Below are 13,424 nucleotides of genomic sequence, written 5' to 3' on the forward strand. Positions count from 1 at the left end.
TTTGCTTCGCTGGTATGTCGAGAGTGGGACAATAAAATGCATTTTCCACCATTGACTGATAGGAGTTCATTGAGAAAAAATACATTAACTTAATAAGGTTAAATTTTCTTCCATTTCATTTTAAGCTAAAGGGTATTTAGAAATCTCATAAATATTAATTAACTTTTTGTATAATTTCATTTATTTAAGTGACATTTTTGTTCATATATAACTTCTTTTGTTTTGTAAAACTTAAATAAATAATGCCTACTTTAAAAAAAAGGGCAGAACAACTAGAAAACTAGATGAGTTCATTTAAGCATTTTTTAAAATTGTCTCAAAAAATATTTCTTCTGAAAAATGTATGTTAAAACTTTAAGCTAAATTTGATCCAAGAAAATAATTGATTTATATCAAATAAAAAATATTGGAAACACAAAACATATTTCAAAATTTGTTGGTAAACAATCTGTGTTAACAATAATATATAATTTTAACCCGTTAAATGTTTTTCTTCGATATCTTTGACCCTTTGTTACTTTCTCAGTGCATAAAAACCCGTTTCTTTGTTGCCTGGGCCAACAAAGGTAGCAAACGGGAGCAGAAATATGCAAACAAGCGCCAAACTCTGCCTGCCTGGTTGGAGTTGCTGCTGCTGCTCCTTGGGTTGTCCTTTGGGCCAGGACCCCGGCCCGCCTTGTTAGCCTGGTTGTCTGCGACTGAGTGTTGTCGTTGCCACGTTTGTTAGACGAGCCAGGCAAGCGTGAGACATTGCCTCCTTGACTTCGCCACGTGCAGCAAACTCACTCGCTTCCCATTCTGTCTTGGCTCTTTTTGCCCCCGCTCCGCTCCTTTGATGCAATTTGCTTGCACAGACAACTCGTTATTTTATTGTTTGCCTGCATTTGCAGCATAAATTTCCGCTGCACTTCCGCCATTCCGTCACATTTCTATTGACTCTGCGAGGGCAGGTGACTAATTTGCTGCTGCTGTTTTTGTTGATTGCTTATTTGCCATTACCGCGCAAATAACATGTTATTTCACCTGTCTGGCGCAAGTGCCGCACTCGCCTTACCTGAAAAATAAAATATGCCTGCGAAATGCAAATGTGAAAGCAAACACTGGCCTTTGTTCAATTATTGCACTGCTTCTGCCGCCGACTGCATTTCAAACTGCAAAATCCTTTTAGCGCTAAACAGCTCAACACATTAGAGACATTTTATTTTCGTTCTGGATGAGACAGTCGGGAGTGTAGTGTTTTCTTTTTTCCTTTTTTTCTTCTCGTAAATGAAAAGGGCAAGGGGCCAAGCAGCTGAAAGTGTGGCAATTGAAGCGGCTGGTTTGGGTTGGCAGTTTGCTTTTTTTCTCGTGTTGCTCGTGTTGACTGCTTAAGAGCTTAAGTGATATTACACTTGAAGCGCAGCAATTTCATCCGCCGAATGACGCCGAGTGGGCGTTGCGAATACATTTGAGTATGAGATTGAGATTGAGGAGTGGGCGGAAACGGGGGACGAAGGCTAAAAGCTTTTCCCCCAAAAATGAGGAAATTTTGCGAAAAATTCTAAAGTGACACTGCGATAATCGCGTAATCGATGAAGTCTGTCATTATCACGAGCCAGGCGATGGCGTCAAGGCAAGTCAATAACCGAAATTCACAATGGGTGAAAAGTCAGCGAAGCCAATAACAGCAACATCACTCATATGTGAGGCACTTCAGAAGCGCTTCCTTTTAAATTGTTATCGGAAAACATAGGGTTTTACAAAAATAAAGTAAAAGGGACCCTTGTGCACATAGTCTGTTATTGGTAAAACATTCATAAATTTGTAATAGCAATTCATCATCATTCAGTAATAGAAGTTTCATCGAAATGTACCAACTATATTTCCGAGTAAATAATCGATGAAAAATGCTCAACATAAAAAAGTAATGGTCAAAAAATGGAATAACATACCTGGTTGAACTCGTTATAAAAATTTCAATAAATTAACATTCAACCTAAACAACTTTGTTTTTCACCAATTTTCGAAGAAAAATTAACACTTGTGTTTACCGACATCACGTAAACTGTCATCAGTAAAAAAATCAGAAACTTTTAAGGTAAATGTCATTGAAATTGACCAACTTTACTTCTCAAAACTAGTCGTCTCAAGTTCATTAAATATATGTATTTATACAAATTAGTTTTTTCCATTAAATATTATAACGACACGTAACAGCAAATAGGCTGTAATCAACAATTCATCGATGACAGCGTTAGCCTGTCACTAATAATTCGTCGATGGTACAAAAACGTAATGACATACCTTGCTGAACTCGTAATAGTATATCCAAAAAATTGGCAATTACACCTAAAAAATTTTATGATTTATCAATTTTTGGAAAAAAAAAGTTCTAATTTATCGGTGACAGTCATCATTAATTCATAGATGATGCTGATGGGCTTCCATCAATAATTCATCGGTGACAATTGCAAGTCTGTCATCAATAATTTATTGAAGATAGCCGCGGTCAAATGTTCATTCGGAACGCAGCATATGCCTGTGTGTGCAAGAAGCTTTTTGATTTTGCTAGAGCGTGCCGAATATAAAAATATAACTACTTTTTGACTCAAAAGTTTATATCAGACTCTAATAATAGTAACAAGTTTTTGACGCTAGGGCTTGTAAAAAGTTTACCTACGCGCACTATTTGTTTTTCTTACCATAACGAAAATAATAAAATAACATTTGGGAATCAGTTTCAGATAATTTGTTGAAATGTAAAATACAAAAATATAAGGGGCCATCAGTACCACGTTCAGCTGTCCCTAGACAAAGAGCAGCAGTTGGGCTTCCCGCCTTTTAGCCAAAAGTGTTCAAGTTTTGATTCCACAATTGCGAGCGGGAAATGAAGGGTCAGGCGCAGGCAGATTCAATTTGACAGTTGCGAGAATTCAATTTTCTTGTCGTCATGTTGCGGATTAGATTCGTGCTTGTCCTATTAGAGGCGCAAGAGGGTCGGCTCCTCAGTTGGACATTGCTTCGAGGGGAGGGCTGTGAGTTAGGGAAGGGTGTGCAACTTAGCAATGCACACGCACAAATGAGAAAAGTTGCAAGTTCCGAAAAGTGCAGGAAACTTTATCCAACTGCTGCTGATGCGCTGCCCATGGTTTTGCGGCTCTCTCTCCGCAGCCATGGCCAAATAAGAAAGTTTGTGGCCAAGTCATGTGCGTGCGGCATTGAAATTGACGCGCCAACAATAAGAACAATAAAAAAGGAGCAGCAACCGCAGATGCAATCCAGATCGAAAGTTGGTTCAATCTCCAATGCGGCACATCATCGAAATGATTGACAACTCAAGGATGAAAAAAAGAAATGGGTGTCAAAGATGTTCGCAAAACAGGGATGTTGCCGCAATGGAAACCACATTAATTGAGCAATTTCGATGGATCAAAGACTTATCCAGCAGTGCTGCCCATTCAGCTAGCCATTAAACTGGCTTTTTCAATTATAACCCACAGATTAGGTTGACTATTGAATAATAAATCAACAAGGGGTGCACACAAAAAGTGCTTCGAAACTGCTTTTAAATTTAAATTTTAGGTGTCTAAGACTTTGCAGCAGTCATCGTATTTCGTATTTCTGAGCTTGAAAAAAAATTGCAGCATACTTTTAGAAACCCAAAAAAAAGGTTTAAAAAGTATTACAATTTATATGACCCCCAAACACATCGAACATGCAAATAACTACATTAAAATTTCAATAATTAATTTCGATCAGGATTTAGGCTTTATCCAACTCTCAGCTGCAGTTTCCCATCTATTTCTCTTGTTATTCCGGCTTTTAAAAGTTGGATAGTGTTATGCGAAACAATTTTAATTGTTTTTGCCTACCCACTTTGGTCTGTCAGCCAGAAAGCAAGCTTTAAAGTATAGTATGGATTCCGCCCAGGGGCTTAATTTGTCATATGTGCCCCCCGCATTGAATACATTTCATCCACAAAGGCTGGCCGGAGATTTCAGGAGGAAAAAGTAGACGAAATGACAACAGACCCGACCGATGGACCTGGGTGAAAGAGGCTCAGTCGAATGACTAAATGCTTAAATACCTAAAACACCGAACGGAAGCAGGAACAACACGCACCGGCAAACAGAGAATGGAAACAATTTGCTGGCAACGTTTTGGGCTCATTGTGGCAGGCCTACATCTTCATCTTCAGTTGCCGGCAGCTCCATCTCCATTGCCACCTCAAAAAAAAAGGAATAGAATCCTTTTACCCTTTCCATGCCAATTTCTGGCTCTGTTGTTTGCTGTATTTGTTGTGACAGTGGCCCGAATCAAAACCTAAGCAGGTTGATGGATTACAACCAAAAGGCGGTAGCTTCACCTCCTTCATCCATTGTGGGCGTGGCTGGCCGGGAGTCGGGGGTCACAAAGGCAGCTGCACGATTAGGCTTTTGTTTGGCTATATGTCGAATTTCTATGGCCACTCCCAATCCAATCCTAGCCAGCCTTTGTATCTGCGGCCAAAGTGATTTGTGTGCCCTTGGGGTATCGGCAAGTACGTTTAATGAAGTGAAGGGTTAAATTTGCCAGGGACTTCGCTCCGGCACAGAAGAAAATGGCAAGTGGAAGCGGCTTAGGTGCCCACACAAAGACCTTGCCCGGCAAAGGGAATCAAGGCGGAAAATCTCATTCCATTCGGGCTGCTCAATGGGAGGAAGTGTCGGCTTCTTAAAGTGGCTTGTCAAATTTCAAGGAAAAAGTTACGCAGAGGAGAAGTGTGTTATATTAAACTAATTTTTCTATCCTGACATGTTTACTTCTATAAATTAGTAATACATTCTAAATTATTCCAATAATAAAAATCGTATTTTTTCTTATATTTATTACAATATTTAACTATTTTTATACTCGTATTGCCTATATTCTTCATATATTTTTATGTTTTCTAAAAGGAAATCCTTTAAAGTATTATATTCCGCTTTATATAATTAGATCGAAAACTAACTAATATACGCTGAGTAGAAGCCTTAAATTGACTCACACGTGCCAATTTCCCTATGGATGACTTTCAGCGACCTTCACACTCACTATGCCTGCATTTAGGTTGATGGGCAACAAAATCATTTATCATAACCAACGGGAGCGCATACCTCTCAAGTGGCCTGGCCAAAAGCCAGTCCAGCCCGGCAAAATCCATCCCACCCCATCCAACCACCCCTCATATAGCCATAAATCTGCGGACTGGGCAAAAGTTGCGGATATGCGAAACGGCAAACGGCAATGGCAACCATTTGTCTAATTTTAATGGGCATGCTAATAGAGCCATATTGCTGGTCAGACGGACACCTGACCCTGACCCCAGAACCCGGAACCCGGAACCCTGATCCCGCAGAGAACCCAGCTCCTTGGAGAGGCATGGGTTTTCCAGTCGACTTTTAATTTATGTGCGGCCAAAGTTTTTGGCTCATTAAATACCTCAAAACGAGAATGGCAAATGACTTACGAGCTGGCCTGAAGATGAAGATGCCGCTCCAGACGATTGACTTGGCCGGAACGTGCCTTCCCTGCCCCGATCCTGGCGCCATCTCCTGCATCATTTGCTGAATTGCCGCTACGTGCCGCATTATCGGCCACAAAAAATCTCGGCCAGACGACTTTTCAACTGGCTGCTATTGATGAGGTCGAATTTAAGGCCGAGGAAATTGCCAAGACGCTCGGCCATATTTGCCTTTGGCTTTTTAATGAGCCACGGTTTGTTTGGGTTTCCTCCGATCCGCCTATCTCAGGTCCGTTTCCGCTGTCTGCCTGCACCATTTGTTAATGTTTCTCCCCAGACATTTACGTTTCTCAACCCCAACAGCACCAGAAAGCCCAAAAGAAGGCAATACAATATTATTGTTATTTATCTGTTCAAAATGTTCGAGAGATAAGAAATGCCCGATGGGCAAAATACTTATTCAGTACTTTGGTGCCATTTCCATGCAATTTTTCAGAATCTATACAAATTGTAGCAATCAATTACTTTTTAAGTTTTGGAACACAAATGACTTAGATTTTATAAAACAATGTATTCTCAATGCTAATAGGCTTGTTTGTTTTTTAGAATGCTGTGTTATAATGCAGAAAATAACTATATCTGTTCTTAATATATGCAATTAGTACTTCCGTTCTGTACACCATTTCCTACAACAACCCTAATAATAAATGTATTATTAATGCACATAATCTGGTTTTACTATTTTAATACAAATATATTTAAAAGTCCATTATTAGAAAGCTGTGCCTAAACCTAGGAAACAAACAAATTTGTTCTTAAATAATGTACTATATAAATCGAATGATTAAATAATATTAATAATTTAATATCAATAATATACTAAATCTGCGTATGTACATAACACTCATTCTTTGTGTCATACACGTCGTATGGGTAATATTAAGTAACTCTTTTGAGTCAGATTAGTAATTTCATAAACATTAGGTAAGTAATGTGAAATCTTTAAAAACTCCAGCGATTACGAGCACCTGTTTTTGTCAGTGCTTGCTATCTGCAGACGTCAATTCTTTAATCTTTAAATGATAGTGCTTAACCACGCCGCCTGTTTTCAAACAATTTTCCCCTCGCCTAATGAAATCGTTATATTCCAGAGCAGCTCGTTTGAGTGCGGCAACAATAAATATTTATCGTGCCCACATGGACAGATGGAATAAGCTACACAATGCCACGACCCTTTTGGGCAGGCATTTTAAATTAATTTTTACAACTGAACGCACAGCCAAACCCCCCGTAAAGTGGTTGCACTGGCGTTTATTTTGCAACGCGGCAAGACCTCCGGCGCCAAAGGAGCAACTGGGAGCAAATCCTGCTTACATATATTCACACATGCTCACGGCAAATTTAATTTTGAAAAGCAAACCAGGAAGCACACATACGTGTACGCTGAACCTCAATCAGCGGGAAATGGCCGCAGACACAGTGGGCAAGGCTGCACTTTTCCGACCCACTCGGGCTTTCCTACACACCTTCCCCCCAAAAAACACCTGCCACCACCTCTAATTGTATGTGCTTTTGTGGCCAAAACTATGAGGATGCTGTTGATGTTTTTGTCCTGTTGTGTGGCTCCTGTTGCAGCATTTGTTGCTGCTGTTACCCCTTTGTTGCCGCCGATGTTGCACCCACTCGCTGGTCAGTTAATGCAGTTCCTGGCCGGCAACAAAGTTGTGTGTTTTATTAGTTTCTCCTTCGTGCAGCGCCGATTGTTGTGCTGTAAATTGCATTTGTGGTCGACAAAAAGCATCAGGACGCTCAGCTTTATTTGTTGTGCACCTGTTTTGGCTTATTTCCTCCGACCACCTACCTTATTTAAATTGCCATTAGGTGCGGCTCTTGGCCAACTCATCCTTTAATTTGGAGGGGAAATGCCACAGCATTACGGTTGCCATTAGCCAGTGCAGCAAAACACATAAGCGGCAACACTTCCATATGTATGAGCAGATAGTCGCACATTTCCGGCTGCCCGTTGGGTTTTCTTTTCGTTTTCTCCGAGCGATTTTCGTGCTACATTTTTCTGGGATTTTCTCACATTTTTCGTTAGTTTTTTCTTGTTTTTTACCAGCTTTGCTCTAAATATTCAACACTCTCCCCGCCCCCGACCGCTCAGGTTGCTCACTTTGGCTTTACTTTTTGCCTGCTTCTGTTTTTGTCGGGCCGGCAGCTCGGGAGGTTTGTTTTTAATTAAAACAACAATGCAGTGCCAGAGCCACACTTCCGTCCGGCATCTAACCCGCTTTTCGCCGCCCCACATGCACACACTACACATGGGGTGTGATACCACCCACCCCAGCCACATGCTCATATTATTTCCCACTCACCCGGTGACTGACTGACTTGTTGCTGTTTTTCCTGCTGTTTTTCTTGCCGTTTTTCCTGCTGTTCTTCCTGCTGTTGTTGCTGTTGTTGCTGCTGTTGCTGCTGTTGCTGCTGCATGTTGCTGTTGTGTTTTACTTTTGCGCTTACAATTTCATTTGGCCCGCTTGCCCGCCTGCCCCTCCCCGCGACCCTTTGGCCAGTGCCCTTTGTTTTGGCCTTTGCTTGTGTGTTTTGTGTGAAAAGTGATAAGTGAAATATGCTTTTTCAGCTGCATTTTCAATTTAGTCGTTCAATGCAATTCCAATTGGATATTGCCAATGGCCAAGCTACAAGCCAGCTCGCTGAGAAGGGGCAAGGCAAATCGGAATAAAAAATGGAAAAGCGCCGGTATCGTATTGGCCGTCTGAAATGTTTAAAATTGATTCGTTCGGACGGGAACTCGTTTAATTGAGACTGAAATAAAACGAATTCCAGCGGCATTGTGCCACGAGTGCCTAGATGACAGGACATCGGCAGAAGGAGCGATTGCACCAATCATTATTACACGGAAAAAGGAATTAGATTAATCTGCAGGCTTATTGTTTGAAGTATTTAACAGCGCTTTAAACTGAAAATAAGAGGATGAAATTCAAAGTTCTATAGTAAAGGTGGACCAGGATCTTTTTTAATTACCAATTGACTTAATCGATTTTAAATCATCAAAGTGGTACTATAATAAATTAAATATGCTACTGATGCTAACGCTATGAAATACCCCTATATTCTTAAATCCATTACTATGACTTATGAAACCTTAAAGATAATTCTCCCTTCAGTGCATGCTTTCAAGCCATTTAACATATGTGGGTGGCATTGGCTCGGCCCTCATCCAATTCCCCTTACCACCTGCAAGTTCGCTGAACTTGTTAAATAATTTCGAATGCAACTCGCGACAAGACTCTACGTGGCCAACACCTGACAGCCACGCGACACCATCTTGCCACCCCGCCCCCTTTGGCAGAATAATAGGATTGTGGCGTGGCACACAAGCACTGGGCCAGGCGCCATTGTCCTAGCAAAGGACTTCAATCTGAAGGGTGGGTGGGAGATTGGTGGACTGTAAGTGCTGTAAAAAGTGCATTATAATCTTAGGAAACGGTCATTTAGTGCACCTTCAAAGTGGGTTCCCTTGGGTTAAACGGAGCAGGCCAGCAGTCGATAAGTAAACTACGCAGTAAGCTGTGTCATTGTGACCCCGACATGTAGCTGTTGTAAGACTCAGTCAAACATAATATTAGTCTAGGAAAAGAAGGTATGAAAATTATATAAATTATAGTTGAAAGTAGGAAAGATAAAAAGGAAAAATGGCGTATAAGAAGTTGCTGTTTGTGTGCATGGGTGAGAGTTGAAATTGCGTTATCGATTCATTGGCAATTATCTGGGGAAATCTCGAAATTGCAGGCAACTCGTGCAGTTCTCCAATGGCTGAGGTGATTATGCAGAATCTGATGGTGAAAACCAGTCTCTATTGGGAAGTGGATAGTGCTGGTCTAAGGACTTGGAACACTGGGCGCAGGCCACATAAAAGATGTCTGCAAATTCTCCGGGAGCACGGGCTGAGATCCGATCACTTTTGTCGTCAGGTAAGTGAAAACTTTCATAAATATTCTACCTAATCTAACACGTATACTTTGCTTTAGTTCACTGTAAACGATTTTCGTTACTTTGATTACGTTGTGGCCATGGATGAAGCTGTCTACAAAGAGCTAATGCTCTGGGGTAGTGACAACCGTGGAAACGACTGTGAGGTTCTACTTCTTAGTTCGTTTGGCAAGAATGGTCTGCCTGCCTTTATAGACAGCCTGTCTCCTGTAAGTAAACAAAATAATTAATAATTTAAGACTTACATCAACCCGATTCCCACCTTTTAAGACACACAAGCTGAAGAACTTCCGGTCCGCCTATTACCAGATAAAGGAGTGCTGCAAGCAGCTCATCCTCAGCCAAAAGGTGGACATTGTCAAGTACGAGCTGCCCAGCACCGATGAAGACGATCTCTACTATGCCAACAAGGAGCAGCAGACGCCGCAGGACGTCGTTGAACCCATGCCAGAGACGAGCAAGCACAGTGGCATGTTCCTCCTGCCCACGGATGTGAGATCCTCCGGCGGTCTGATGTCTTCGTCGACCGACCCATCCATCTCCAAGACCTCAATGCCCTTGTGCACCCCAAGAACCCAGCGAAAACTGTGCCAGAAATGCGGACAAAAATTTCTAGCAGCGCTTTAAGCCTGATGGGGGACCCAAACTGAGGCGAATTCAAATGCTTTTCAACTTACCCTAATGTTATGTAGCGTATGAAAGTTAAGTGAATCGGTGGGGAAATAAAACTGACTGTTATCTGGCACCTGTCCGCCGTCTATTAGCTTTTGCAACCCTTTTGATGGGCGGCTAATTGGCTTAGGAACCGGCTATAAAGGTCGAAAATTCGGACCCTAACTCAGATCTAGTTCGATGAGAATCCGCTTGGCCGAAAGAGGTTGCGGGTAGCTGAGCATGGAGCGCGGTCATTTGCCGGAGACGCCATTCCACTTGGCCCTTTCGGGGCCCAGGTTCCAGGCCCAGTCGAGCGGCAATGGTTCCGTGCTGGACAATGTGAGTATAAAGGGAAAAGTATTGGTTATACAGTTGTAGTAAGAAATTGGGAAATAATATAGGTTTCCCTAGAAATAATAGCCCATGTGACTTTACAGTTTCTAAACTTGTCTGAGTATGTAAATGTTAAATATTGTTGCATACTTTTAGACATAATTGTATATGATTTGAAATCTTTATTTATTGATTAAAAAAATTGTTTCGAAGTACTTTCTAGCCATAAGAATTCCCTCCCTTATAAACAATAATTTAATTCCTGGCAGGTGCTGCCCGACATGGCGCACCTGGTGAACCCCTATTGGAGCCGCTTCGCCCCCATGGACCCTATGATGAGCAAGATCCTCGGAGTCTTCACCCTGGCCATCCTGATCATTTCGTGCTGCGGCAACGGAGTGGTGGTCTACATCTTCGGAGGAACCAAGTCGCTGCGCACGCCGGCAAATCTGCTCGTTCTCAACCTGGCCTTTTCGGACTTCTGCATGATGGCCTCCCAGTCGCCGGTGATGATAATCAACTTTTACTACGAGACCTGGGTGCTGGGACCTCTGTGGTGCGACATCTACGCGGGATGTGGGTCCCTCTTTGGGTGCGTGTCCATCTGGTCCATGTGCATGATCGCCTTCGATCGGTACAATGTGATCGTCAAGGGTATCAACGGTACGCCCATGACCATCAAGACGTCGATAATGAAGATTCTGTTCATATGGATGATGGCCGTCTTCTGGACCGTAATGCCCTTGGTTGGCTGGAGTGCCTACGTGCCCGAGGGAAATCTGACTGCTTGCAGCATCGACTACATGACGCGGCTGTGGAACCCAAGATCATATCTCATTACATATTCTCTGTTCGTGTACTACACTCCCCTGTTCCTCATCTGCTACTCCTACTGGTTCATCATCGCCGCCGTGGCAGCTCATGAAAAGGCGATGCGGGAACAGGCCAAGAAGATGAATGTGAAATCTCTGCGGAGCTCCGAGGACTGTGACAAGAGTGCCGAGGGAAAGTTGGCCAAGGTGGCTCTCACCACAATTTCCCTGTGGTTCATGGCCTGGACTCCGTACCTGGTCATCTGCTATTTCGGGCTCTTCAAGATCGAGGGTCTAACACCCCTGACGACCATTTGGGGAGCCACCTTCGCCAAGACGAGCGCTGTCTACAATCCCATAGTTTACGGCATAAGGTGAGTGAAAACTGACACAAAATCTGTTACATAAATATATATTTTAATATAAAATGTAGTAGCAGACCATTCAAACCTTCATTAAGCTTAATAAATTTAAAACTAATATACATTTTTTAAATCCCCTAGTCATCCCAAGTACCGTATCGTGCTGAAGGAGAAGGTAAGATCTTAAAATCGACTTAATCTATAATCCCTGACTATTTCATCTTCGTTTTATAGTGTCCTATGTGTGTGTTTGGCAACACTGATGAGCCGAAACCGGATGCACCTGCTTCCGATACGGAAACCACATCAGAGGCAGATTCAAAGGCTTAACAAGAAAAAAGGTTTAGAGACACTCCGCAATTGCCTTAATGAGGCACAAAAATTTAAAAAAAAGTGATATGCAACATCATAAAGTGATACAAAAATGTAAAAAAAATGAATAAAGTTAAGAATAACAGAATTTTTTTTGGGTATAACAACTGAATAGTTCCAGAACCTAAAAACACAAATACGAAAATTGTATTGGCCTTTCCCAACATTTTTCAAAGCACAGAAAAAAAAGGTAGCCCGTAAAGCTATAAATCCTTACATTTTAAATGCTTCTGGAACTAAAGTGATTGCTTTCATTCCAGCTTCAACACTTGAGAAAACATCTCCAACACTTATTTAAAGCTTACCCAGTGCCCTTAACAACAACCTTCAAGAATGCAATTAAAGCAGAGCGAATGATTGAACCTCCGAATGGAAATTCGCATGCATTTCCCACTTACTCCGTGCATTCTCATTAGTCCCCTGCCTTGGGGGTGGCCTTTCCCCGTTTCGAGCTCGTCAAGGAGGGCGCTCCAATGTCGCGGAATCCACGTTGCCAGTCCCAGTCCCCGTCGCAGGGCTCGGAACTCATGGCGTCGCGGGCTGATTCATCTTCATTGACACACATTTCCACGCAGCTAATGTCGCTATTTGCTTTGTGCGGGTTTTGTCTCGCGTCTAATGATTATAATTACGAAACAGCAGCCCCCAGCCATCCAGCCCCACCCCACCCCACACACACATTTGCCTAATGAGCACTAGACCGAACGCAAACCCAAACCCAAGGCAAGCCAACCCTCCCGCCCGAAATGAGATGGGGAACTGCAGTGTCGGGTCTCGAGTTGACTGTCTAATTAAAGTACAACAGAGGGTGGAGGGCACAAAGAAAGCAGACTTGACGCCTGCCAGGGATCGGGCCAAGGCTCTCGTATCATATCACAGCCAGACTTTAAGTCTGCTTGCTCCGCTCGCCTGCTGCCCCTCGCCAATTTTGTTGTGGGCCTGCAGTCTGCCCAGGTGCAGATCGATTACGTGTCGGATGCAGTCCCCAAACCTCTCCTCCTGCTCGCCCTCGTAGAATCTTCTGACGCAGTGCCTCGTCTCGGCGTAGGCACTATCCAATACGCCTTGGGCATCCGACTTTTTCTTGTTCGCCAACTTGCGGTGGTAGTAGCTGTGCACCTGCTTCTCCACGGCCTGCACCTCCTCCCAGGCCCTCTGGATCCTATACTCGTTGGTGAAGTTCATCTGCCTGGCCACCTTGTGGGCCATCTGTTCCCATCGCGGATGCACTGAAGCCCAAATCGCGAGCAAAAGTGTGAGAATAAAAATATGTCTAAAAGTGGTTGACAGCCAACTCATCGTACACTACGTGTGTGGAGTTAAATTTATCAACTTTTATTGAATAATAAATTTGTATATTGTGGTTTGTGCATAAAAAATGTTATCTTACCAAATGCACCTGCTCCAACAACGTTT

At 42.7% G+C, this 13,424-nt stretch overlaps 3 protein-coding genes across 3 annotated transcripts; 2 read left to right on the forward strand and 1 right to left on the reverse strand.

Moving 5' to 3' along the window:
• The first annotated feature begins 9,044 nt into the window (after positions 1–9,044).
• Positions 9,045–10,220, forward strand: LOC108031691 (low molecular weight phosphotyrosine protein phosphatase). Its single transcript, XM_017105340.3, has 4 exons — positions 9,045–9,211; positions 9,275–9,456; positions 9,514–9,684; positions 9,746–10,220. Exons 1-4 carry the CDS (start codon positions 9,178–9,180, stop codon positions 10,100–10,102), a joined length of 744 nt encoding a protein of 247 aa, XP_016960829.1. The 5' UTR covers positions 9,045–9,177; the 3' UTR covers positions 10,103–10,220.
• A 114-nt stretch (positions 10,221–10,334) lies between these two features.
• Positions 10,335–12,096, forward strand: LOC108031690 (opsin Rh2). Its single transcript, XM_017105339.2, has 4 exons — positions 10,335–10,468; positions 10,732–11,648; positions 11,778–11,811; positions 11,871–12,096. The coding sequence occupies exons 1-4, from the start codon at positions 10,370–10,372 to the stop codon at positions 11,964–11,966; spliced, it is 1,146 nt and encodes a 381-aa protein (XP_016960828.1). The 5' UTR covers positions 10,335–10,369; the 3' UTR covers positions 11,967–12,096.
• Positions 12,097–12,775: 679 nt separating this feature from the next.
• On the reverse strand, positions 12,776–13,332 carry LOC108031165 (uncharacterized). Its single transcript, XM_017104384.3, has one exon. The coding sequence runs from the start codon at positions 13,305–13,307 to the stop codon at positions 12,882–12,884; it is 426 nt and encodes a 141-aa protein (XP_016959873.1). The 5' UTR covers positions 13,308–13,332; the 3' UTR covers positions 12,776–12,881.
• Positions 13,333–13,424: the final 92 nt, after the last annotated feature.

Source organism: Drosophila biarmipes, chromosome 3R, assembly GCF_025231255.1.
Source record: "Drosophila biarmipes strain raj3 chromosome 3R, RU_DBia_V1.1, whole genome shotgun sequence".
Lineage (NCBI taxonomy): Eukaryota > Metazoa > Arthropoda > Insecta > Diptera > Drosophilidae > Drosophila > Drosophila biarmipes.